Raw genomic sequence first — 27527 nt, 5'->3', positions numbered from 1 at the left:
CCTGCCTCAGGCAACTGTCTGTGAATGTTCTCCGCATGGGTTTCCTCTGGGTGCTCTGGGTTTCTCCCACAGTTCAAAGATGTGCAGGTCAGGTGAAATGGTCACGCTAAATTGCCCTTAGTGTTAGATGCATTACTCAGGGGGAAATGGGTTTGGGTGGGTTACTCTTTGGAGGGTCAGTGTGGACTTGTTGGGCCGAAGGGCCTGTTTTCACACTGTAGGGAATCTAATATAATGAGGACTGTATCTACTATTCAGTTAAGCTTTCCATTAGTTAAGTTTTCTAAATTCCTCTTTCTTTTGTTTGTATTTTAACTGCAATGTTTAAATGAATGTGTTTTGTTTAATGATGAGTAGTTTGGTCAGTCACGTTGTATCTGGAACACAGCACTTTACACTCGCCTTTAAAATGAAAAAAAGTTAGGGCCTAGGCTTCCTTCTTCAAATATACTGAGGGGGTTTGGTCTGGACCATGACAGAAGGCAATAGAACATTCAGCCGATCCAAACTGTTCCTCCCACAACCCAGAACAACCTGCTCAAACTCAGTACGAAGGTCACACCCAGAGGCAGATGCTTGTGTCTGTTTCTGTAGCTGTATTTTTCATGACAAAATGTTGCCTGAGGCTACAGTTTATGAGGTCATCACTCTGCATCAATTGTGGCCACATAGGAAACTCCCATGCACTTACTGAATGTCACCATAGTGGCTCAGTGGTTAGCACTCCTGCCTCATGTTGCCAGGGACCTGGGTTTGATTCCAGCCTTGGACAATTGTGTGTGGTGTTTGAATGTTTTCCTCGTGTCTACGTGGGTTTCCTCTGGGTACTCCAGTTCCCTCCCATTGTCCAAAGATGTGCTGGTTAAGTGGATTGACCGTGTTCAATTGCCCATTGTGTCCAATCATATGCAGGCTAGGTGGGTTAGCCTGCAAATGTGGGTGGATGGGTGTGGGGGAGGGGGTGATCCTCTTTGGAAGGTGGTTGTAGACTTGAAGGGCCAAATGGCCTCTATCTACACTGTAGGAATTCTATGATCAGGCATACTGGAGCAACTTAGAGGCTAAGAATCAACCAGTTTGGTCACATTATGAACTGTGGCCATCAAGTCTTGGTCTCAGACCAAGAAAGAGATGGATAGAGCTCTTAGAGATAGTGGAACCAAGGGTTATGGGGATAAGGCAGGAAAAGGATACTGATTGTGGATGATCAGCCATGATCATAACAAATGATGGTGCTGGCTTGAAGGGCTGAATGGCCTACTCCTGCACCTATTGTTCATTGTCAAACCCAGAGTTCCTTGCCCAGAGATAGAGATACTAACGACCAGCACCAGAAAACCACCTATGATCTCCACTCGTCCACTTTAATCTACTAAGCAAAAAGATCATATTAAAAACTCCAGAGATAACTGGTAGAATCTCCAGCCCATTCAACTTTTGGTGCAAGTTGTTGTATAAATGCTTTAGCATCCTGGAGCAACATTGTGATGATGTCACAGAGTTGCTCCTCACTGGCCCTAAATAGCATAGTGTTGGTGGAGTTAAGGAAAAGAGAAATAGATGGACAGCTGAGCCAGGGCTTAAAAGTCTAGCTGTGTGAATGTTAAAAGCACAAAGAGAGAATCACGTGGGCGTAGACTGACTAGCTTTAGACAGTGACTATTGTGCAATGTTTCTATACTGAAGCAGTAAGTATAGAGCCTTCTGTATCCCTGAATATCGGTGTATTGCCAGGGTTGGTGCATAATAAACAAAGAGATAGAGAGGTCTAATCCTGAACATAGTCCTTGACCTCAGTTTCTCTTTGACCAGTTTGTCTTGAACCTAAACTCCTGGATAACAAAAGACAAAACATGACAAAAGACAGATAGCCAATGTCTGATGAGAAATATTTAACCCAGAACATCACCTCTGAGCCCAACATCCATCAGACTGAGGGGGAGATCAATTGAAGTGTACAGAATAATGGAAACGCCCCACAGGGTAAACTCCACAGCAAAAACCTTTCGTCCAGTGGAGGGAATCCAGGCAAGCAGCGATGACGTTATGGTGAGAGAACCAGTTGCTAAGGGCTCATGACAGGAACATTTCTTCACCCAGACGAACCTGGCATTCCCAAGCTGCTGGATCCCGGGTGTCAATTAGAACTCTCAAGACTGAGACTGATGGATTTTTATTAGATAAAATTGTTAGGGATAGGGAAACAAGGCAGCTGAGGGAAGGTAAGATACAGACAAATAGTGATGTAATCAAATGATGGGGCAGTCTCAACAGGATGAATGGCTTTCTCTTGTCCTTACTGTTATGACATAAAGACAGTTTCTGATTATTGAGTGTAAGTGTAGGGGAATGGGTCTGGGTGGGTTGCTCTTTGGAGGGTCGGTGTGGACTTGTTGGGCCGAAGGGCCTGTTTCCACACTGTAGGGAATCTAATCTAATCTAATCTATTGAAGGAATTTGAATTCAATATATGTTGTAACAATGGTGCTACCTCCAAACCAGAAGGTCCAAGTTCAATCCCCAGCACACCTCATGGATCTGAACAGGTTGATTTAAGAAACATCAAGTCCAGTAGTGGAAGAATAGAGGAGCTGGGTGCTGTGGTAGTATCTGTAGCTCTGGACCAGGAGACATATATTCATGTTCTAGAGGGGCAGAGTAATATCTCTGAACAGGTTGATTGGAAAATATATCAAGGGGTAATGGGGTTCTTATGTCCACACAGATTCATCCAGAAATGGTTTGCCGAGACTATCCCAGTGACCAGCCTTGATTTCACCACCATTCTGCCACGGTTCCTGTCGCTTTACATCTTCTCATTCCTGAATCCCAGAGAACTGTGCTCCGTCTCCCAGGTTAACTGGCACTGGAGGTTTCTGTCAGAGCAGGTCAGCAATTCCATTCTCGCACTTTCCCAATGACTGCACTCCCATGGAAGCCGGTGTGAGGCTCAGGATGGTCATCATTATGTAGGAGGTTGGACGTTATCAGTCCCCAAGTTAGAGACCACCACATACTGAAGCTTATTGGGAAGGTCAGCCAAACGGCACTCCGGCTCCCTTCATCTTCTTAATAGTGCCATATCTCTGAGTGAGTGAAGATTCCTTTTGTTGAACATCCCGGAGGGAACCTTAGTTGGGACTCTAGCACATGAGACCCTTCAGCCCATTGTCTCTTTCCAATGGGGAATTCCCCCAGCTATTACTTTCACTCCTCGTGAAGCTCTTTGGTATCACAAGGGTGGGTGTTGGGGCGTGGGCCATTGATGGGACCCATTTAAACCTGGTTTTGGACAATATCCTATAGTCATGGATGTCCAGGGAGAGGCAGAGGTGGGGTAGTGAATCTGCTGGAGAGGTCCTTAGGTGCTCTGCAGAATCCATTCTGTTATAAGCCCAGAGTGTCCTACCTCCTCACTAACATTGGGATATGGCTTTAAGAGATGCATTTGGTACTGGATTTTTTTATTAAGAAAGGTTGAGACAGAACCAAGAATTTTACTTTCAGTTTTGCAGTAGCAGTTACTGGAGTCTTGAAGCTGCAGTACATCTCTCCCTGCTACTCTCTCTCTGAGTTTTCTCTTGATGTTTTGCCTCCTGGACTGGAGTTGCATGTGAGACAATCAAATTTACTGAACTTGCCTTTGCCAAGGGTGTGTTGATGGGATGTTTCTATATATTGGAACAGTTACTATTTAGTAGTTATAAAATTTATTATTCTGTTTAGTTTTCCAGTAGAGTTCTTTTGTGATATTTTATCTATAGTGTATGAATAAAGTGTGTTTTGCTTCAAGCCTGGTAGTTTGACCAATCAAAGTGCATCTGAAACACAGTACCTGGTGCTAGCCTTTAAAATAAGAGAAAGTTAGAGTCCAGGCTGTCCTTTTAATATTTGTTGAGGGGATTTGATCTCGTTCTGAACACTGTGAGCCTGGACAAGGAGATGGCCAAGATAATTACACATGCTTTTCTCACTTGGTTGAATGCCTTCCTAACCCAGCTTGGAAATTGGACCAATTCTTAGTGGTATAATGTGATAAAAGATAGAGGAAGTTCCTGATATTTTAACATACAAAACTTGCCTCTTCTCAAACTACCCTTCCTGGGTTAAATTGTGAATCTTAGAATGCCTTCCTAGAGTTGGTCAGAAGTTCCATGACATCAGGTTATAGTCCAACAGGTTTATTTGAAATCACAAACTTTCGAAACGCTGCTCTTTTGTCAGGTGGAGATGCCTTTTAGATTTACAAGGATGTCGCCGGGGTTGGAAGGTTTGAGCTACAGGGAGAGGCTGAACAGGCTGGGGCTGTTTTCCCTGGAATGTCGAAGGCTGAGGGCTGACCTTATGGAGGTTTATAAAATCATGAGGGACACGGATAGGGTAAATAGCCAAGGTCTTTTTCCTGGGGGCATAGGTTTAAGTTGAGAGGGGAAAGATATAACAAGGGGCAACATTTTCACACAGAGGGGTGGTGAGTGTATGGAATGAGCTGCCAGAGAAAGTGGCGGAAGCTGGTACAATTACAACATTTAAAAGGCGTCTGGATGGGTATATGAATAGGAAGGTTTAGAGGGATATGTGTCAAGTACTGGGAAATGGGACTAGATTAGATTAGGATATCTGGTAGGCATGGATGAAGGGCCTGATTCTGTGCTGTATAACTCTATGGAATGTGGATAAATGTGAAGTTATGCACTTTGATGTGAAAAATAGGAAAGAAGGGTATAATTTAAGCGGTGGTATATTGGGAAGTGGAGATGTTCAAAGGGAATCTGGGAATCTGTTTATGTCAGTCATTGATATTAAACAAGTAGGGGCACCAAGTAATCAGGATGGCAAATGAGATACAGTATTGACCTTTATTGCAAGAGGATGTGAGTTCAGAAGTAGGGATGTCTCACTGCAATTATACCGGATCTTAGTGAGACTATACCTGGAGTATCATGTGCAGTTTGGGTTTCTCCTCCCTAAGAAAGCATATACATGTCATAGAGGAGGTGATGGCAGGACTGTTAGACATGAAGAGATTGGCTTGACTGTGTTTATGTTCATGGGTTTGGAGGGTTAGAGGGGATCTGATTAAAACGTATAAAATTATAAAAGGGCTGGACTAGATGCAGAAAGGTGTTTTCCCAGGATGTGGAGTCTAGAACCAGAGGCTCAATCTTAGGATGCACGGTAAACCATTTAGGAATGAGTTGAGGAAAAGATTTCTTTACTCAAAGGTGGGAGGCAGGATGACAGTATTGAGCTTGATGATCAGCCATGATCTTATTGAATGGTGAAGCAGGCTTGAAAGGTGGAATGGCCTACTCCCGCTCCTATAGTCAATGTTTTGCTGTGTAGGACAACAAATGCTGGTCTTGTCATGGAAAACGTGCGCCTCCCTGTTGTGTTTTGCCAGGATTGCCTCTGGATGCCCAAATGTGTGAAACGAGGCTGGTTCCTGCCATACACACCCCCTGACCACGAATATGGGGCATGGAAACGCCATTATGTGGCATGTGCCCGCAGCCTAGATTACCTCACCCCGGCAGAGACCGCTGAGGTGTACGGGATCCTGGAAGAGCCCAAGAAGAAGCTGGAGGGCAGTGAGGACGAGTGGACCGAAAGGCTCCTGAGGAGGTTAATCCAGGCCAGGCTGGCGGGGCAGAAGAGTGAGTAAAACTGAGGCATCTCATCCTCTCCTGTCCTCAGTCAATGTCTCTGATTTTCCCGTTTCTCCATTCGCAGCAATGTGAAGGGTGACTGATGGGGTGAACAAGATGGGGCATACCACACTGGAGGAGGGTGAGGGGACCAGGATGGGAGGGTCTGACAGTACCTGAGGAGCAGGAGAGAAAGTGCAAGAAGGCCTTTAGCGTGATATTCTTGACTCACTCCAAAATTTCCACCATAGCAGCTGCTGGAATTTAAATTCAATTAATTAAAAGTCAAACTCGGTGATGGCGACTCTGGCACGATAACCATCCAGTTCACTCATGCCCTTCAGGGAAGGAAATCTGCCATCCTTAGCCAGTCTGGCCTACAGGTGACTCCAGGCCCACAGCAATCTGGTTGACTTCACTGCCCTCGGAAATGGCCTGGCCAGCAGGTGAGTTAAACACCGATTAGAGAGGGGTAACAAATTCAAAGTTTGTGCGAAGATTTGTAGCTCGGGTGCTTGTTGTAGTGGTTCTGTTCGCCGAGCTGGAAGTTTTAGTTGCAAACGTTTCGTCCCCTGACTAGGAGACATCATCAGTGCTGTGGAGCCTCCTGCGAAGCGCTTCTTTGATGTTTCTTCCGGTATTTATAGTGGTCTGTCCTTGCCACTTCCGGGTGTCAGTTTCAGCTGTCCGCTGTAGTGGTTGGTATATTGGGTCCAGGTCGATGTGTTTGTTGATGGAGTTTGTGGATGAATGCCATGCCTCTAGGAATTCCCTGGCTGTTCTCTGTCTGGCTTGCCCTATGATAGTAGTGTTTTCCCAGTCGAATTCATGTTGCTTGTTGTCTGAGTGTGTGGCTACTAGGGATAGCTGGTCGTGTCGTTTCGTGGCTAGTTGGTGTTCATGTATGCGGATTGTTAGCTGTCTTCCTATTTGTCCTATATAGTGTTTTGTGCAGTCCTTGCATGGTATTTTATAAACTACATTAGTTTTGCTCATGTTGGGTATTGGCTCCTTTGTTCTAGTGAGTTGTTTTCTGAGCGTGGCTGTTGGTTTGTGTGCCGTTATGAGTCCTAAGGGTCGCAGTAGTCTGGCTGTCAGTTCTGAAACGCTCCTGATGTATGGTAGTGTGGCTAGTCCTTTTGGTTGTGGCATGTCCTCGTTCCGTGGTCTATCTCTTGGGCATCTGTTGATAAAGTTGCGCGGGTATCCGTTTTTGGCGAATACCTTGTATAGATGTTCCTCTTCCTCTTTTCGCAGTTCTGGTGTACTGCAGTGTGTTGTAGCTCTTTTGAATAGTGTCCTGATGCAGCTTTATTTGTGTGTGTTGGGGTGGTTACTTTCATAGTTTAGGACTTGGTCTGTGTGTGTTGTTTTCCTGTGTACCCTTGTGGTGAATTCTCCGTTCGGTGTTCTCTGTACTATCACGTCTAGGAATGGGAGTTGGCTATCCTTTTCTACTTCTCTCGTGAATCGGATTCCTGTGAGTGTGGCGTTGATGATCCGGTGTGTTTTTTCTATTTCCGTGTTTTTGATGATTACGAACGTGTCATCGACATATCTGACCCAGAGTTTGGGTTGAATTTGTGGTAGGGCTGTTTGTTCTAACCTTTGCATAACTGCCTCTGCTATGAGTCCCGAGATTGGTGATCCCATGGGTGTTCCGTTGATTTGTTCGTATATCTGATTGTTGAATGTAAAGTGTGTAGTGAGGCACAAGTCCAGTAGTTTAAGTATGCCATCTTTGTTGATAGGTTCCGCCTCCTGTTTTCTGTTCTGTATGTCCAGTAGGTTGGCTATTGTTTCTCTGGCTAGGGTTTAGTCAATCGAAGTGAACAGTGCCGTCACGTCAAATGAGATCATGGTTTCTTCTTTGTCTATGCGTGTATTCTTGATGGCGTCCAAGAATGAACACCAACTAGCCACGAAACGACATGACCAGCTATCCCTAGTAGCCACACACTCAGACAACAAGCAACATGAATTCGACTGGGAAAACACTACTATCATAGGGCAAGCCAGACAGAGAACAGCCAGGGAATTCCTAGAGGCATGGCATTCATCCACAAACTCCATCAACAAACACATCGACCTGGACCCAATATACCAACCACTACAGCGGACAGCTGAAACTGACACCCGGAAGCGGCAAGGACAGACCACTATAAATACCGGAAGAAACATCAAAGAAGCGCTTCGCAGGAGGCTCCACAGCACTGATGATGTCTCCTAGCCAGGGGACGAAACGTTTGCAACTAAAACTTCCAGCTCGGCGAACAGAACCACTACAGGGGTAACAAATGCTGGTCCACCCACATCTGGTGAAAGAATAGACGTAACAAATATGTCTTGGCCAAATTTCTGTTCGATGGCGATTTATATTGATGCACCTTTTGGGGTGTTTTATTGCGGTAAAGGTGCTTTATAAATGCAATGTTGTTGTTGCTGTTACGGCACTTTATCACTCGCTGATTCTCTGCCTTAAACCTTCAGAGGAATTATTGAGGTCCAGGCCCCCTTGGTTGAGTGGAAAATGGAATTCTCATCATCGGGATAGAAGATCCCAGGCAGTGTTGGGGCGCCCTCACCTCAGCTCCACATTATTGCAGCTGACAGTAACACCGAAGAGTTTTAAAGAGGGAATACACAGTTCATACAGGGTATGGAACAGTGCAGGAGCAACATGTTCACAGTCTGCACGCGTGGCATTTTTGAACCCACAGACAACATTCCCCTCTGTTTAATTTTATTCTAGGATAAAACCCTCCAGATGAATGTGACCCTTTCCCAACTCCTGAGGGAGGAGATCCGATCGCCAGGTTTGTGGAGTCCAGAAGTGGAGAAAAGGCAGGTGCAGGGATCGCTCCGAGTGCTGTGTGACAGGTTGGTGAAGTAGCACAGAGGAGACTGACTGGCTGAGCAGTGTATGTGTGAAGTCTAACGGGGTGTGTCACACCCAAGAGTCTGGCTGCATTGCTGCGGATACAGTCTGGCCATGTTTGTGTGTGTTCATGCATATGTGCCCACGTGTGTATTTATGTGTCTGTGACCGGGTATGAGTCCTTGCATGTGTCTCCATGTGTCTCTGTGAAGGTCCACATGTGTTTCCATGGGGCGTACAGTGGCTCAGTGATTAGCACTGCTGCCTCACAGCACCAGGGACCTGGGTTCGATTCCACCTTCGGGCAAATGACTCACCGTGTCTGCAGGGGGTTCCTCCTGGTGCTCTGGTTTCCTCCTACAAGCCCCTTAGTCCAACTTGTCCATGCCAACCAGATATCCCATATAAATCTAGTCGCATTTGGCCCATACCCCTCTAAACTCTTCCTATTCATATACACATCCAGATGCTGTTTTGATTTACAAGGATGTTGCCAGGTTTGGAGGATTTGAGCTATAGGGAGAGGCTGAATAGACTGGAGCTATTTTCCTTGGAATGTTGGAGGCTGAGGGGTGACTTTATTAAGATTTATAAAATCATAAGGGGCATTGCTAGGGTCTTTTCCCCTGGGATGGGGGAGTCCAAAATTAGAGAGCGTAGTTTAAGGTGAGAGGGAAAAGACATAAAAGAGACCCAAGGGGCACTTTTTCACACAGAGGGTGGTGTATGTATGGAATGAGCTGCCAGAGGAAGTGGTGGAGGCTGATACAATTCCTGTACCTGGTCTGGCCTACATGTGACTCCAGACCCACAGCAATGCCAGGTTCATTCTTAACAGCCCCCTGGACATTTAGAGATGGCCAATCAATGCTGGGCTGGCCAGTGACTCTCCCATTCTGTGAATGAATAAAAAACGTCTCTTGAGATGGTGGATGACTTTTCTTCCGCTCCGGTGTTGTAGGCAGATGGACTATAATGTGGGGAAATGTGAGGCTGGAAGAAGAGGAGCTGAATATTATTTAAATAGACTGCAGAAAGCTATGAAACAGAGTGATTTGGGAGTCCACATCCATGAATCACAAAAAGCTAGCATCCAAGTTCAGAGGGTAATAGGGAAGGCAAATGGAATGTTGGCCTTTACTTCAAAAGGAATGTTATATAAAAATAGAGAGGTCTTGCTAAAACTGTAGTAGGCATTAGTCAGATCACAGGTGGAATACTATGAACAGCTTTGTTCCTCTTACATAAGGAGAGGTATATAGCCACTGAAGACAGTCCAGAGAAAGTTCACCGGGCTGATCCCAGGTATGGAGGGACTGCCTTCTGAGGAGAGGTTGTGTAGGTTGGACATGTACTCACCAGAGTAACACAGAATGGAAGAGGACCTTATTGGAACACATCCTTAGGGATTTCATAGGAAACACAGGTTCTTAGGTAATTGGAAAGGGTAGATACGAGAGATTCCTTCCCCTTGTGGGAAAGTCTAGGTCCTGAGGGCACAATCTCAGAACAAGCTGTTGCACATTTAAGGCAAAGATAAGGAAGAATTTCTTCTTTTGGTGGGTTGTGAATATATGGAATTCATAACAACAGAAGCTTGTTGAGGCTGGGTCAGTAAGTATATTCAAGGCTGAGAGAGACAGATTTTTAAGCAGAAAGGGACTCAAGGGTTATGGGGAAAACTGGAGTCAGGGATGATCAGATCAGCCATGATGTTATTGAATGGCGGAGCAGACTCAATGGGCCAAATGGCCTGCTTCTGCTCTTACACAGAGTCATAGAGATGTACAGCACGGAAATCATAGAGATGTCCAACCCGTCCATGCTGGCCAGATATCCCAATCTAATCTAGTCCCACTTGCCAGCACCTGGCCCATATCCCCCCAAACCCTTTCTATTCATATAACCATCCAGATGCCTTTTAAATGCTGTAACTGTACCAGCCTCCACCACGTCCTCTGGCTGTTCATTCCATACACGCACTACCCTCTATGTGAAAACGTTGCCCCTTAGGTCCCTTTTATACCTTTCCCCTCCCACCCTAAACCTATGCCCTCTAGCTCTAGATCTTCACTCCAGGGAAAAGACTTGTCTATTTACTCTATCAAAGCCCCTCATGATTTTATAAACCTCTATAAGGTCATCCCTCAGCAACCGTGCTTCAGGGAAAACAGCCCCAGCCTGTTCAGCCTCTCCCTGTAGCTCAAACCTTTCAACATCCTGTAAGTCTTTTCTGAACTTTTTCTCTCATTGTATAATGAACAGTGCAATGCTGGATCCCCACACTCTGACACCGTTGGGGCAGGCAGTGTGTGAAGTCAGAGGGTGGGACATTGAGGGTTGTCACATGCCCCTTCAGCTTAGCTTCCACCTGGGCCTCTCAAGCTGGTTGGCACCTACATGGATGCTACTTCTCCAGCTCTGGCATGCTCGGGTTAGACCTTCCCATGGGCATTGAACTGGTATTGTTCTGGTGAATCTTCCCAAGCTGTGTTATACAGAACGTAGACACCGTTCCTCTCACGGGTCACCCGGGAGTTTGTTGTCAAGACGGTTTATTTCTTGGTTAATGACAGGAAAAGCCTGGCTGGAGGAGGGAGCTACCCTGTACTGCCTCACACCGAATCTGCCAGACCAGCAGGGTACAGCTCTGACCAACCACGGGTCATCCTCATATCATCCAGGATTCCAGCCTGGGAGGTAAGGGTTATCCTGAACCGGGGGACATGCTGGGAGTGGCGAGGGCATGTGGGGGTTAGAGTAGGGTGGATGGAGGTAGGAGACGGGAGGATCTGAATGGAAATACAAGGATCTGTTGATTGGTGTCTTAAGATAGCTAATTCCTGAGATGTTCAGGCCCAGACTGTGTTGCTAAGTGAGAATCAGGATCACAGGCAATCCAGAAGGCCTGAGAGATCAGCAAAACAGAAGTATTTTCAATACAATTATAAAGCACCACCACCATCACCTCACAGGACAAACAAAAGCACATCACAGCCAGGATAGTTACCTTTGATATGTCGTCACTGTTGGAGACAGTGAGGACTACAGATGTGGGAGATCAGAGTCGAGAGGAGGGTGCTGGAAAAGGCCTGATGAAGAGCTCATGCCCGAAACAGCAATTCTCCTGCTCCTCAGATGCTGCCTGACCTGCTGTGCTATCCCAGCACCCTGCTCCTGACTATGTAGTTACTGTTGCAATGCAGAATTGGTGAAGCCCAATTTGTGTCCAGCTGGATCTCACAAGGAGCAACTGTGTTTGGGCAATAGATATTGGGCAGGATGCTGCGGAGAACTTCCTTACTCCGCAGTAAGGAGATCGTTCAACCCATTGGGTCTGCGTTGGCTCTGTATAGAGCGGTCCAGTCAGCTCCATTCTCCACTATATCCCTGCCGTTTTATTTCCTGCAAGTATCAACCTGAGTTTCTTTGGAAATCATTGACCATCTCCACTTTCCCTGCCCTCACAGGTAGTGATTGCCATGTTGTTACTGATCACAATGGAATACATTTCATCCTCACCTTCCCATCTGCATGCCTTGTGACACCCATGTGCCCTAGTCCTTATACTGTCAGCTCAAGGGAGCAGTGTTTCTTTGTCAACCTTACCTAAACTGGCCATTCACCTCACTCCATTGATCAAAGCTTCTCTCACTGCCCTTCATTCCAAGGAGAACAACTCCAGCTTCTTCAAACCAAACCTATTGCAAAAGCCCCTCATTCCTGGAACCATTCCCACCATTCCCTTTAGTGCTGGAACCATTCCGGTTCAATCTCCTCTATGTTGTGTCACAAACCTCTCCTGAAGTGTGGGTACTAGAACTGGATGCAGTATTCTCACTGTGACACACAGCCTTAAGTCCATCTGAGAGGGGAGATAGTGCCTTGATTTAACTCAAAGACAGCTCCTCTGATAGCCCAGATCTATACTGGAGTTTCAGCTTCCATTCTGTGCTAAGTCCTTGGATGGGAGCTTGTGCCTATGATCTTCTAATTCAAAAAGATGGAGGTGCCTTTATTAAAAATGGTGGAGGGCGTTTGAACATACTAAATATCACCCCACTCCCTCCTCTAACTCAGTCTCAGGAAAGTGGGGAAATCCATGATACAGTTTGGAAGGATGGAGGAAGAGGGTGCTATTCTCATTATTGAGGTTTGTTCCTGCTGGCAGATGGTTGTGGACTGTGTGAAGATTGGTGTACTGTCCCTGTTATATGAGTACTCTGGGACGACGCCAGACAGCCTCCTCTACCGTCTGGAAAAAGTGCTGAGGGGTCGGAGAGCCAGAAGCATTGGGATTGTCGCTGAGGGGGACTCGACGGAGATAGACTTGGTACAAGGCAAGTAGAACCTTGGTGATCAGATATTAATGCCTGAAGAGGACATCAATCAGGACATTATGATCAACTCACAGACACAAGGTTAAAGAGGAACATACTTGCATTGGGGTCAACTCAGAGAACGTTCATGACTTGATCCCTGAGACGAAAGGATTGTGCTATGAGGGTAGGTTGGGCAGTTTGGACCAGGACTGAATAAAATTTGAAAGAATGAGAGATAATCTTATGTCGACATGTAAAGTTCTGAGGGACTCTGACCAGGGAGATACTGAGAGGAATGTTTCCTCTCATGAGGGAATTTACACTGGGGTCACAGTTTAAAAACAAGGTGAGCCCCATTTAAGTAGAAGTTGATGATTTTTTTTCTCTGGTTGTGTTGACCTTTGAAATTGCCTTCCGTGAATTTTAGGTTGACATGTTATGGTCAAGGGTCAAGGGTTACAGGAGCGGGTCAACAAGAGAGAGGAGTTAAGGCCACAATCAGCTCAGCCATGATCTTACTGAGTAGAAGGGGAACAGGCTTGAAAAGCTGAATGGCTTATTCCCACTCTGATTTCTTATATTCTAATGAATGCCTGTTAAAATGGAGACTGACCAGCCATTGTGACCTCTATGAGCCATCTACCCACCTGGCCCTTTCCAGACTGGGAGTAGCATGTGTTGGGTGACTGAAGACTTGGGCACCTTCCTTCAGGAGCCTCTGCTGGGAGTTTCCTTGACAGGTAGTGTAGGCTTGAGGTCTACCAATCCTCTAGGATCCTGAGGTGTGTTGCAGGACCATCACTGACAGAAGGTGAGATTCTCAACCCTTCCCCCTTTCTCCCTGTCTCCAGGCTGCAAAATCAGCTCAAAGAATCTTCCAGAGGCTGAGGTGAGGGGATTCTGGGAAAATATGAGTGGCTGCATCTTGTCGCAGGAAGAGGGAGGCCGTATCGATATCTTCGTGCCATTGGCTGCCTCAGGTTCGTGTCTGATCTTCAACGGTTTAAGATGAAGGTGCAAAACTTTTTGTGCATCATCCAGTCAGAGCCAGACAAGGAGATTGTTTTGGAATGCTTTCCCTGAGTAAGTCGTTTCTCAGTCAGAGATTTTTCCCAGATTTGATGTCCAACTTTGGACTGGGATCCACCTGAACATTCCCCTCAAGGCCATAGGTGAGTGGCTTGGACTGGGTCTTGCTCCTTTCATGATGGTCACCTTGCCATGTCTCTGCCAGCCTTGTCATGGGACCATGCTACCACCCGCAAGTTCCCCTCCAAGCCACACACTATCCTGACTTGTATCTAGGAAGTTTCTAGAATCCAAACAGAAAGTGGACAATTTTCTCCTCGTTACCAATGTCACCCTTTCAGCACTGACTTTCCCTAAGCTGTAATTTTTTTGGCTGTTCTATAATGTAGACCACTTCAAACCGTGACCTCTTAGTTAAAGGATAAAGAACTTGCATTTATATATCACCTTAGGAATTCTCAAAGTGCTTTACAACCAATGAAGTTGTTTGGGTGGGTGTGTGGGAAATGCAGTGAGACATTTGTGCAGAGCAAGTTTCCACAAACAAGTGAGATAACAAACAGGTCAACCATTTTCAATTATGTTGGTGAGGGTTAGATATTGGGCTGGGACAGCAGATGGAACAAGCCTGCTTGTCGAAATAATGAAATGGGATCTTCTCCATCCATCCATCTGAGAAGGCAGGCAGGGCCTCAGTTTAACATCTCATCCAAATCTCACCACGCTCATGGTACTGCTTTGGGGTGTCATCCTGAATTCTTTGTTTAAGGCCTGGGATTGTGGCTTCAACCCTGGGGGCAGCTGGGGTCACTGTTGTAATGTTAACAGACTTGCAATCCAGGTTAATGCTCTGGGGCAGGAGTTCGAATCTCACTGTGGTAGCTGAATTGATCACCAATTGTTGTAAAATTCCCTTGGGGTTCGCTCCTGCCCTTTTGGGAGGGAAATCTGCTGTCTTTACCCGGTCTGGCCTACATGTGACTCCAGATCCACAGAAATGTCTTCACTTCTCTGACAAGTCATGGAGATGGAAATGCTTGGAGATGCCAGATAGTCTGCAGCTCACCACCTCCATCTCAAGGGGTAATTAGGGATGGGCACCAAATACCAGCTTTGCCAATGACACCCACATCTCATGAAAAAAAAAGGTCAAGCCTCCATGACCTTGTGCCTCAGAAGGGAAAGTGCCACCCACTGAGCCACAATTGTCAGGAAGTGAGAGAAGAAGAGATGAGTTTTCATCAGGTCATGATGGACAGTTAGTAGCATAGCTTTCATATGACACATTAAGTTTGTGTTTGTTCTCGGTGTTGTGCCCTGAAAAGGGCTGTTTTATTTTTCTTTTGTATTGATTTTGGACCCAAAAGGAGACTTTTATTTAAATCCCGTACTGTCCCATGTATGCTCGATTGATCGTAGAATCCCTGCAGTGTGGAAGTAGGCCATTTGGCCCATTGAGTCCACCAACCCTCTTGAAGAGCATCCCACCCAGACCGACCCTCTAACACCACATTTCCCATGGTCAATCCACCTAACTTGTACATCTTTGGACCGTGGGAGGAAACCAGAGCACCCAGAAGAAACCCACGCAGATACGGGGAGAATGTTCAAAACTCCACACAGACAGTCCCCTGAGGTTGAAATTGAACCTGTGGTCCGTGGCGCTGTGAGGCAGCAGTGTTAACCACTGAGCCACCATGCCAGGATTTTATCTTTAGTTAAAATGAGTAAAGGAACTCTGCTCTGGATTTTGAAATCCTTTTTGAACCTGGCCCAGGAGCATTCAATGGGGAATGGACCAGAGGGAATTTGATTTTCTTTGTTTTTGAATGAGCTGGGGCAAATTCATTTTGACCCCTTGGTGTCCCTACCTCAGGAGTGGTCGGGATAGGGGGGTTGGGGGGGGGGGGGTGGTTGCAAGGGGGGTGCAATTTTTATTTCCACTTTCTGCCTGTGGATTTAGCCACATGCACTGATACTAGCAGAAGGTGCCTTACACACACAGGTACAGAGGCAGAGACACACACAGGCGCACACACAGACACACACAAACATACACGCACATACCCACATAGACACATACGAGAAATAAACAATTGCAAGTATTCTGGAAGCTGCTTTAATAATCAAAAACCACTTGCACGATTTGCTTTTAATTTCCTCTTTCACCAATACGTGTAAAAGAATTTAAAGTTCACATACAAACGAATATTGGATCATATAGCCAATGGTAATGCCTACAGCACATTGCTTCTTTAATGATTAACCACATCTGGAGACCCAAATAACCACAGCTGGACCATAATAGATGAATGATGTGGAGGGGCCAGTGTTGGACTGGGGTGGACAAAGTTAAAAATCACACACCACCAAATTATAGTCCAACTGGTTTAATAGGAAGCACTAGCTTTCGGAGCACTACTAGACAACCACCTGATGAAGGGGCAGCGCTCTGAAAGCTAGTGCTTCCAATTAAACCTGTTGGACTGAAACCTGGTGTTGCGTGACTTTTAACAATAGCTGAACACTTGCCTTCTCAATTCTCCTTCTGTAAGGGGCACGATATTTTACAATGCAAAACAACATTTTCTGAAGAGAATAAAATGAAATATCTGGGCAGCTTCCAGCATTTCCATCTACTTGAGAATGAGGGAGGGAGAGGCTCTTTGGGCTGAATGGCCTTACTGTTTTTAAAAAGTCTGTGCGATTCACTTCTGAGTTTAACCCATCTCTCTGTGTGTGGCCAGAGGCAGGAATGGAGCTCCTTTGCCAGCTCTCAGCACTGACTGCTGTATGTCACAGCTCACCGACTGGGATCGCCACAGGATCATACCAGCACAGTGAGTATCTTAGGACTCTTACCGTGCTCCTGCCTTGATGCGTTTAGTTCCTAAAGTGCAGTATCTCAACCCTGACAGGCTGTTCAACTGATTGTTGTTATCACACATGCACGATGTACCAAAGTCAATAGGGTTCACTTCTGTGCTGTACTCTACCACCTATCCCATCATTCTCCCCTGTCTGGCTCTCTCTCCCACTTTCCTGCTCTCTCCACCTTCTGCTGTTCCCCAAAACCCACACACCTGGCCTCACACACACCCGCCCTCACACACACCCGCCCTCACACACACCCGCCCTCACACACACCCGCCCTCACACACACCTGCCCTCCCCCAAAACTCTGGTCTGTGACATAACCATGAGCAGCCTTGAGTTCCAACCTGCCTATCCTTACAGAAAATAATCAAGAAAGCTAATGGAATCAGGGCAGCACAGTGGCTCAGTGGTTAGCACTGCTGCCTCACAGCACCAGGGACCCGGGTTCAATTCCAGCCTCGGGCGACAGTCTGTGTGGCGTTTGCACATTCTCGCTGTGTCTGTGTGGGTTTGCTCCGGTTTCCTCCCACAATCCGCAGGTGTGCGGAATAGGTGAATTGGCTGTGCTAAATTGCCCATAGTGATTAGGGATGTGTAGGTTAGGTGCATTAGTCAGGGATAAATATAGAGTAATAGGGGAATGGGTCTGGGTGGGATACTCTGAGGGTCATTGTGGACGCTAGGCCAAAGGGCCTGTTTCCATGCTGTAGGTATTCTTTGCTTGCATTGCTGTTTACGGGCACTGGTAATAATGTCAGGCAACTTGAGTTTATTGAATACATTCAAAACTGAGATCGATGGTATTAAAGGATATGAAGAAAGTGCAGGAAAATGGCATTGAGTCAAGATCAGCCATGATCTAGTTGAATGGCAGAGAGAGTTGGAGGGGCTGAATGGCCGCCTTCCTGTCCTGTGCTCTTGTGTAACCCTCACATTCCTCTCATGGTAGATTAAATGCTTGCTCTGTTGGCTGTCAGTTTTCAGTGAGTGGCTGCGGAATGATGGGGATCCAGCTCCCCCAGCCACATACTTCAATGAGAGGAAGCTGCAGGAATGGAGCAGGACAGCCCAGTTACAGGAGGAGGCCCTGAGAACAGTCCGCAAACAGATGAGGCCATATTTCAGACAACTGCAGCGAGACACCTGTGCACGGATGATCGGTACGATTTCAGTCACGTTTTATTCCTCCTCCTGCATTTAATAGTTAGATCCCTAATACTTGTTAAGTTGCTGGAATTTCTTTAAACTCCCATGATCAGCAAAGCTGTGTAATTTCTTTGTCGTTATCCCGTGTATATAACCAGCTGGCTCTTTCCTTCCTGATATCCTGGCATTCTCTGTCAAAGAACCCAGTGAATTCTATAGAAATTGAAACAGAAATTACTGGAAAATCTCAGCAGGTCTGGCAGCATCTGTGGAGAGAAATCGGAGTTAAAGTTTCAGGTCCAGTGATCCTTTCTCACTGTTTCTGATTTCCAGCATCTGCTGTTCTTTTGGGTTTTTTTTTCTACAGAAATCGATGTGGAAGATTAATGTTGAGATTTCCCACTTACTGAATCTTTGCTTTTTTCTTACTCAGTCTTTACCTCTCATTTCCCCTCTTCTTCCCTTGGTGAAATTTACAGACCATTTGTAAATACAAATGTCGCAGAGGCATTAATTGCACATTCCCAAAAACATAATGGTTTAGCTGTTTCAGGGATGTTTGTCTGCACCTGACCAGAAAACTCCTGAATCCCACCTCCCATCACCACTATTTCTTGTCACAATCACTTGGGAGTCAACGTGTGATAAAGTTATGAAACAACATTCCCCAACTAAGTATCAGGACAAACAGACTACAATATGGCTCAATCTCCTACATTACAAAACTCTCATATAGTATGCAAATGATCAGAACTTTGACTTAAAAATTACCTACTACCCCACAGTACCCTTCCACCGACACTCTCATTCGTTTGGCCGAACTGGTCCTCACCCTTAACAATTTCTCCTTTGAATCCTCCCACTTCCTCCAGACCAAAAGGGTAGCCATGGGCACACGTATGGGCCCCAGCTATGCCTGTCTCTTTGTTGGCTACGTAGAACAGTCTATCTTCCGTAATTACACCGGCACCACTCCCCACCTCTTCCTCCGCTACATTGATGACTGCATTGGCGCCACCTCGTGCTCCCGCAAGGAGGTTGAGCAATTCATCAACTTCACCAACACATTCCACCCTGACCTTAAATTTACCTGGACCATCTCTGACACCTCCCTCCCCTTCCTGGACCTCTCCATCTCCATTAATGATGACCAACTTGACACTGACATTTTTTACAAACCTACCAACTCTCACAGCTACCTGGATTACACCTCTTCCCACCCTACCTCTTGCAAAAATGCCATCCCGTATTCCCAAATCCTCCGCCTCCGCCGTATCTGCTCCCAGGAGGACCAGTTCCACCACAGAACACACCAGATGGCCTCCTTCTTTAGAGACCGCAATTTCCCTTCCCACATGGTTAAAGATGCCCTCCAACGCATCTCATCCACATCCCGCACCTCCGCCCTCAGACCCCACCCCTCCAACCGTAACAAGGACAGAATGCCCCTGGTGCTCACCTTCCACCCTACCAACCTTCGCATAAACCAAATCATCCGCTGTCATTTCCGCCACCTTCAAAAAGACCACACCATCAGGGATATATTTCCCTCCCCATCCCTTTCTGCCGTCCGCAAAGATCGTTCCCTCTGTGACTACCTGGTCAGGTCCACGCCCCCCTACATCCCACCCTCCCATCCTGGCACCTTCCCCTGCCACCGCAGGAATTGCAAAACCTGCGCCCACACCTCCTCCCTCACCTCCATCCAAGGCCCTAAAGGAGCCTTCCACATCCATCAAAGTTTTACCTGCACATCCACCAATATCATTTGTTGTATCCGTTGCTCCCGATGTGGTCTCCTCTACATTGGGGAGACTGGGCGCCTCCGAGCAGAGCGCTTTAGGGAACATCTCCGGACACCGGTACCAATCAACCATACCGCCCCATGACTCAACATTTTAACTCCCCCTCCTACTCTGCTGAGGACATGGAGGTGATGGGCCTCCTTCATCGCTGCTCCCTCACCACCTGACGCCTGGAGGAAGAACGCCTCATCTTCTGCCTCGGAACACTTCAACCCCAGGACATCAATGTGGACTTCGACAGTTTCCTCATTTCCCCTTCCCCCACCTCACCCTAGTTCCAAATTTCCAGCTCAGCACTGGCCCCATGACTTGTCCTACCTTGCCTATCTTCTTTTCCACCTATCCACCCCACTCTCCTCCCTGACCTATCACCTTCATCCCCTCCCCCACTCACCTATTGTACTCTATGCTACTTTCTCCCCACCCCCACCCTCCTCTAGCTTATCTCTCCACCCTTCAGACTCTCTGCCTTTATTCCTGATGAAGGGCTTTTGCCCAAAACTTTGATTTCGCTGCTCCTTGGATGCTGCCTGAACTGCTGTGCTCTTCCAGCACTACTAATCCAGAATCTGGTTTCCAGCATCTGCAGTCATTGTTTTTACCTACTACCTTTAATGTCAGGAGGTGGTGACAACGTGCTTAATGCTGCTGGACTGGTAACCAGAGACCCAGGCTAATACTTTAGAAAAATTGGTTCAAATCCCTTCACAGCAGATTGATTAAAATCTAGTCTAATTGTAACCATTGCCAATTGTCATTAAAGCGGGAAGGAACTCTGTCACCCTGACCTGATCGGGCCTGCATGTGACTCCAGATGCAGTTGACTATGAACTGCCCTCTGAAATGGACCTGACAAACCGTTCAGTTCAATAAGAAAGGGCAATAAATGCTGAAACAGCTTCATGTAAAAAAAAAGCTGAGTGCAGGAATCTTTTATTTTTTATTCTACAAAATAAAATGATCTGCATTTTGCAATTATTTGTACGCTGAGAAGTTCATATAAATTAACAGCAAACATTTATGTCTATAACTGTCTACAACAATGTTACAAATGATTTTTAAAAAATCATTAACTGCATTTAAGTCGGTCCAGATGCCATGGTGTGATTTGAACCTGTGTCCCCAGGGTATTCAGTTGGGCCTGTGGATCACTAGCCCAGCGATATGAACACCATGCTGCAATCTTGTCCCTCAGTTACATTCTTTCATTTGTATTGTTATCACCATTCAACACCTGCCACCAAGAGGATTTTTCAATGATCAAACTATCCATCTGTCTACCTGTCCGGCCATTTTTCTTCTCCCCAAGCACCTTCTCCTCCTCTTCCACCAGCTCTTTCCCTGGCACTGTTCTTCTGGCCAGCTCCTCATTTAATTCTTTTTATTTCCCATCTCTTTCATTCACTCTCCTGGCACCTTTTTTTCTTCACATAAAACCTCCTCCTATTCTCTTTCACTCAGTTATACAACGAAAGAGTCATTCAGCATAGGAACAGGCCCTTCAGCCCACCCTGTCTATGCCAACTAACAAACATCGAACTGCACTAATTCTATTTACCCGCACTTGGTCCAAAGCCTACTGTGCCCTGGCATTTTAAGTGCTCATCCAGATGTTTGTTCAATGTTGTGAGAGTATCTACCTTCACCTCCCTCTCAGGCAGCACCTTCTGTACTTATATCAACCTCTGAGTGAAAAATGTTTTTTCTCAGATCTTCTCTAAACCATTTACTCACCTTAAACTTGGGCCCTCTGGTCTTAGACACATCGGCCATGGGGTAAAGATTCTCACGATCTACCCTGTCCAAGTCTCTCACAATACTGTATACCTCAGTCAGATTCTCCCTCAGCCTCCTCTGCTCCAAGGAAAACAAACCCAGCCTATCCAAGTCTCTCCTTGTAACTGAGGCTTTCCATCCCGGACTACATCCTGGTGAATTTCCTCTGCATCGTCTCCAGTGCAAACACATCCTTCCAATAATGGTGGTGACTGGAAGTGCACACAGAAATCCACCTGTGGCCTAATCAATGTTTTATTAGGAGAAAGTGAGGACAGCAGATGCTGGAGATCAGAGCTGAAAATGTGTTGCTGGAAAAGCGCAGCAGGTCAGGCAGCATCCAAGGAGCAGGAGAGTCGGCGTTTCAGGCATTCCTGAAGAAGGGCTCATGCCCGAAACGTCGATTCTCCTGCTCCTTGGATGCTGCCTGACCTGCTGTGCTTTTCCAGCAACAGCTCAATGTTTTATTAGGCTTGCTCATATGTTCTATGCCCCAACTAATGCAGACAAGTATCCTGTATGCCTTCTTCACCAGCCTGTCTACCTGCGCTGGCACTTTCAGGGATCTATGGACCTGCACACCAAGGTACTCAGGAGAGTCCAGGGACCCATTACTTATTTTGTATACCCTTCTCTGCTGGGCCTTTCAAAGTGCAACACCTCACAATTATCGGGATTAATATCTATCTGCTATCGCTCAGCCCAATGTACCAGCTAATCCAATATCAGACTGTAGCCTGAGACCATCCTCCTCATGATCAACAGTCTCCAGTTTTCAGGTCATCTGCAAGCTTACTAATAAGACCTTCTGCATTCCCATCGAAGTCATTAATACATAGGTCCCAGCGTTGATCCCTGTGGTACAGTTCTTGCTCATACACCCCATAACTCTGCCTTACCTGAGTGTGTTTTCTTGCTGTCAGTTTAGGCAGTTTTTGAAACTAGAGTTCCATGAAGTGTCCTCTGGATCAGTGTGGGTGGACAGTTTCTCAAAGCTGACGGAGGGTTCAGCTGGTCCTGTCGTGCAGTGTCATGCGTACGCCCTTTATTCCTCTGCAGGGCAGCTCATGTTTGACTCGATGAGTACAACTCAGATGCTTCAGAACCAGGAACTCGCTCAAGCCTTAACTGAAGGACTGATCGCAATGATGAGGGAAAAGCAGGTATGTGAGAATCAGAGGCTTCCTTACCTCCCTTCAGAGAGAAACCTTCTCGAGATTGGAATTGTGACAGGGATGGTGTTCTTCGCTGACTGCGTGAGATCGGAAGATACTGGGACTTTTGTCAAAACAAGGAAAGCTAGGTGGAGAATTAAAGCAGCTTTGGATATCATGAAGAGATATTTCAGGGGTAAATAAGAAGCAATGGTTAAACATTGACAAAAGCATCAGTAACCAGACAGTGAAGTAACTCTACAAAGGCCAATATCCCTTCACCAGGTCACCCTTTATTGCACATGAATAGTCCTTGACTTCAGTACTGCCTCTTCAGGGCCCCCTGATTAGGCCAGATTTACAGCCCCAATCAGGGAACTCACTTCTGTAAGGTCCAGCTAGCTGACCTTGAGACAAGGTACAAGGGAGTCGGTGAAAGAGTTGGAGAGTAAAATCACTGAGTTCTCGTGACAAAATATATCAGCTGAAAGGGAAAGAGGCAGCTTCAATAACTTTCAAAAGGGTGTTCAACTGCAAGATTCTGAGTGGTTCTACAGTGAGGCACGCTCCATTAGATTCTGCCAAAAGGGGTCTCCCAGCATGGTGTAACATGAAGGGTTCTGCTTATCTTTCAGGAGAACCCCCTGGGATTTCTCGCTGACTTTCTTAGCAGCCACGCAGGGAAAAGCAAGTGGTTTAAAGTTGAAGAAACATTCTTGACGCAAGGTGGAGGTGGGATTGATTCGGTGAAGGTACAGTCACTTCCTGCCTTTAATCAAAGAATCATTCAAGGATGCAACAGAGGAGTAGGCCATTTGGGTCATCGTTGCCTGAGCTGGCTCTTTGAAAAGTCTACATCATTAGTGCCACTGTCCTGTTATAGAACATAGAACATAACAGCGCAGTACAGGCCCTTTGGCCCTTGATGTTGCGCCGACCTGTCATACCAACCTGAAGCCCATCTACTCTACACTATTCCACGTACATCCATATGCCTGTCCAATGACGACTTAAATGCACTTAAAGTTGGCGAATCTACTACCATTGCAGGCAAAGCATTCCATACCCTTACTACTCTGAGTAAAGAAACTACCTCTGACATCTGTCCTATATCTATCACCCCTCAATTTAAAGCTATGCCCCCTCGTGCTTGCCATCACCATATTTGGAAAAAAGCTCTCCCTGTCCACCCTATCTAACCCTCTGATTATCTTATATGTCTCTATTATGTCACCTCTCAATCTTCTTCTTCTCTCTAACGAAAACAACCTCAAGTACCTCAGCCTTTCCTCGTAAGACCTTCCCTCCATACCAGGCAACACGCTAGTAAATCTCCTCTGCACCCTTTCCAAAGCTTCCACATCCTTCTTATAATGCGGTGACCAGAACTGTACACAATACTCCAAGTGCTGCCGCACTAGAGTTTTGTACAGCTGCAGCATAACCTCATGGTTCCGGAACTCGATCCCTCTGTTAATAAAAGCTAAAACACTGTATGCCTTCTTAACAACCCTGTCAACCTGGGTGGCAACTTTCAAGGATCTGTGTACATGGACACCGAGATCTCTCTGCTCATCTACACTACCAAGAATCTTACCATTAGCCCAGTACTTCGCATTCTGGTTACTCCAACCAAAGTGAATCACCTCACACTTATCCGCATTAAACTCCATTTGCCACCTCTCAGCCCGGCTCTGCAGCTTATCTATGTCTCTCTATAGCTGCAAATGTGTTGCTGGTCAAAGCACAGCAGGCCAGGCAGCATCTCAGGAATAGAGAATTCGACGTTTCGAGCATAAGCCCTTCATCAGGAATAAGAGAGAGAGAGCCAAGCAGGCTAAGATAAAAGGTAGGGAGGAGGGACTAGGGGGAGGGGCGATGGAGGTGGGATAGGTGGAAGGAGGTCAAGGTGAGGGTGATAGGCCGGAGTGGGGTGGGGGCGGAGAGGTCAGGAAGAGGATTGCAGGTTAGGAGGGCGGTGCTGAGTTGAGGGAACCGACTGAGACAAGGTGGGGGGAGGGGAAATGAGGAAGCTGGAGAAATCTGAATTCATACCTTGTGGTTGGAGGGTTCCCAGGCGGAAGATGAGGCGCTCCTCCTCCAGCCGTCGTGTAGTTGTGTTCTGCCAGTGGAGGAGTCCAAGGACCTGCATGTCCTCGGTGGAGTGGGAGGGAGAGTTAAAGTGTTGAGCCACGGGGTGATTGGGTTGGTTGGTTCGGGCGGCCCGGAGGTGTTCTCTGAAGCGTTCCGCAAGTAAGCGGCCTGTCTCCCCAATATAAAGGAGGCCACATCGGGTGCAGCGGATGCAATAGATGATGTGTGTGGAGGTACAGGTGAACTTGTGGCGGATATGGAAGGATCCCTTGGGGCCTTGGAGGGAAGTGAGTGTGGAGGTGTGGGCGCAAGTTTTACATTTCCTGCGGTTGCAGGGGAAGGTGCCGGGGGTGGAGGTTGGGTTGGTGGGGGGTGTGGATCTGACGAGGGAGTCACGAAGGGAGTGGTCCTTGCGGAACGCTGATAGGGGAGGGGAGGGAAATATATCCTTGGTGGTGGGGTCCGTTTGGAGGTGGCGGAAATGGCGGCGGATGATACGTTGTATGCGGAGGTTGGTGGGGTGGTAGGTGAGAACCAGTGGGGCTCTGTCTTGGTGGCGGTTGGAGGAGTGGGGCTCAAGGGCGGAGGAGCGGGAAGTGGAGGAGATGCGGTGGAGGGCATCGTCGAGGACCTGGCCTCCGCCTCCAACTTCTGCAGGGTTCCCTGTTTTGTGAAGGGGGATGAATTTGCAAAGCGATTGTGGGTATCATACATGGCTCAAGGGGAACACCTTTATCTGAATCTCATTCTCAAAACTCAGCCATAAAATCTAGGCTGATGCTCCCAGTGTAACAGAGACAGAAGTATCAGCTCTTGATGAAATGTCAAATTGTTCATACTCTCAGGATAAATGGGAAAGATCCCATGACACTCAGTTTGAAGGCTGTTACATTTGGCTTTCCAAAACGTATCTACCAACTGACATTGCTAGAATGGTTTTGGGAGCTTGTTGCATGCAAATTGCCTGCTCCATTTCCTACCACAGTCACTGCAATCCAAAATCAGCTTGTAGGCTCTTTAGGGATGTCTTTAGCTGACCACGGTACCATGGTGCAGAAGGTCATTCAAGAGGTGGGAGCAGAAAGACAAGTCGTTGTTATAGGGGATTCTTTAATTAGGGGGGGCAGATAGTATCCTTGGTGAGCCAGATCAGGAGTCCCACATGGTGTTTTGCCTACCTGGTGCCAGGGTGCAGGACATCTCCAACTGGCTTGAAGGGATATTGGAGTGGGAGGGGGAGGATCCAGTTGTTGTGGTCCACCTTGGCACTAACAACATAGGCAAGACTAGGAAGGAGGAGTATCAAGCACTAGGAAGGAAATTGAAGAACAGGTCCTCAACGGTCATAATTTCTGGATTACTGCCCGAGCCAAGTGTTAATTGGCATAGGGATAAGAAAATTAGGGAAGTAAACACATGGCCAAGAGATTGGTGTGGGAAAGAGGGATTCCATTTCATGGGACATCAGGTTTGGAACCGGGGCGGTCTGTACCAATGGGACGGTCTCCACCTGAACCAATCTGGAACCAGTGTTCTGGCAAAAAGGATAAATAGGTTGGTCACTAGGACGTTAAACTTGTGAGTCGGTTGGGGGGGGGAAAGCAACAGGGAGTATAGAGTCAAGTTGAAAGATAAGCAGCAGGTTAGTATGTGTGCAGGGTTTAAGTTCAAGGCAGGCTAGGAATGAAGCAAAAAGGAAGGATAACTTAGGTAGAGGTGATGGAAATCATGAGGATAAAAACAATTAGCATTATGGTGCTTTATCTGGTGAATGCTCGAAGCATTTGAAACAAAGTAGATGAATTAACAGTACAAATCATCTTGAATGATAATGATGTGGTAGGCATCACAGAGATGTAGTTGCAGGGGGTTCAGGACTGGCAGTTAAACATCCAAGGATTTACAACTTATTGAAAAGACAAGAAAGTGGGCAGAGTTAAGAATGAAAGAGTTAAGTTAGCTAAGAATGAAATCAAATCTATGGCATTAAATGATACAGGGTCAGATGATGTGGAGTCTGTGTGGGTGGAGTTGAGGAATCACAAAAGCAAATAAACAATAATGGGAGTTACGTATAGACCTCCCAGCAGTGGTCAGGACCAGGGGCACAAGACGTACCAGGAAATAGATAGGGCATGTCAGAAAGGCAAGGTCATGGTGATCGTGAGGGACTTCAATATGCAAATGGACATGGTGAATATGTTGCCAGTCAATCAAAAGAAAGGGAATTCATGGAATGCTTACAGGATGGCTTTTTGGAACAGCTTGTGATGGAGCCCACAAGGGAGCAGGCTATTCTGGACTTAGTGCTATGTTATGAGCCAGACTTTATAAAAGATCTTAAGTCAGGGAGCACTTCGGATGCAGCGAACATGGTAAGATCGAATTCAGTCTACAGTTTGAAAAAGAGAAGGCAGAATTGGATATAATGGTGTTACAGTTAAATAAAGGTAATTACAGGGGCATGAGAGAGGAACTGATGAAAATTGACTGGAAGCAGCACCTAGTGGGGAAGACAGTAGAGCAACAATGGAAGGAGTTTCTGGGGACACAGTACAGAGGTTCATCCAAAAGAAAAGAAAGATTATCCGGGAAGAGGGGGGATTAGACAACCGTGGCTGATGAAGAAACTCAGGATATGAATCACAGAAGAAGAGAGCCTATAAAGTGGCCAAGAGCACTGGGAAATCAGAAGATTGGAAAGACTACAAAACCAAACAGAGAACAAAGAGAGAAATAAGGATAGAGAAGATCAAATATGAAGGTAAGCTAGCCAGTAATATTAGAAATGATAGTAA

The 27527-nt window shown here is 46.5% G+C and overlaps 1 protein-coding gene across 1 annotated transcript in view; it reads left to right on the top strand.

The window, feature by feature from the left end:
* LOC132819278 (epithelial cell-transforming sequence 2 oncogene-like) overlaps window positions 1–27527 on the top strand; it is a 60812-nt gene that overhangs the window by 4078 nt on the left and 29207 nt on the right. The window contains exons 3-13 of the mRNA XM_060830703.1: window positions 2726–2888; window positions 5405–5657; window positions 8139–8260; window positions 8401–8528; window positions 11103–11226; window positions 12698–12866; window positions 13700–13828; window positions 16625–16717; window positions 17732–17914; window positions 22541–22644; window positions 23271–23387. Of these exons, the coding sequence (XP_060686686.1) occupies window positions 2726–2888; window positions 5405–5657; window positions 8139–8260; window positions 8401–8528; window positions 11103–11226; window positions 12698–12866; window positions 13700–13828; window positions 16625–16717; window positions 17732–17914; window positions 22541–22644; window positions 23271–23387 (1585 nt within the window). The remainder of the gene's footprint in view (window positions 1–2725; window positions 2889–5404; window positions 5658–8138; window positions 8261–8400; window positions 8529–11102; window positions 11227–12697; window positions 12867–13699; window positions 13829–16624; window positions 16718–17731; window positions 17915–22540; window positions 22645–23270; window positions 23388–27527) is intronic.

Source organism: Hemiscyllium ocellatum, chromosome 10 (assembly GCF_020745735.1).
Source record: "Hemiscyllium ocellatum isolate sHemOce1 chromosome 10, sHemOce1.pat.X.cur, whole genome shotgun sequence".
NCBI lineage: Eukaryota > Metazoa > Chordata > Chondrichthyes > Orectolobiformes > Hemiscylliidae > Hemiscyllium > Hemiscyllium ocellatum.
Note: the sequence above shows the minus strand (reverse complement) of the source record. Positions and strands in the feature narration are given on the sequence as shown.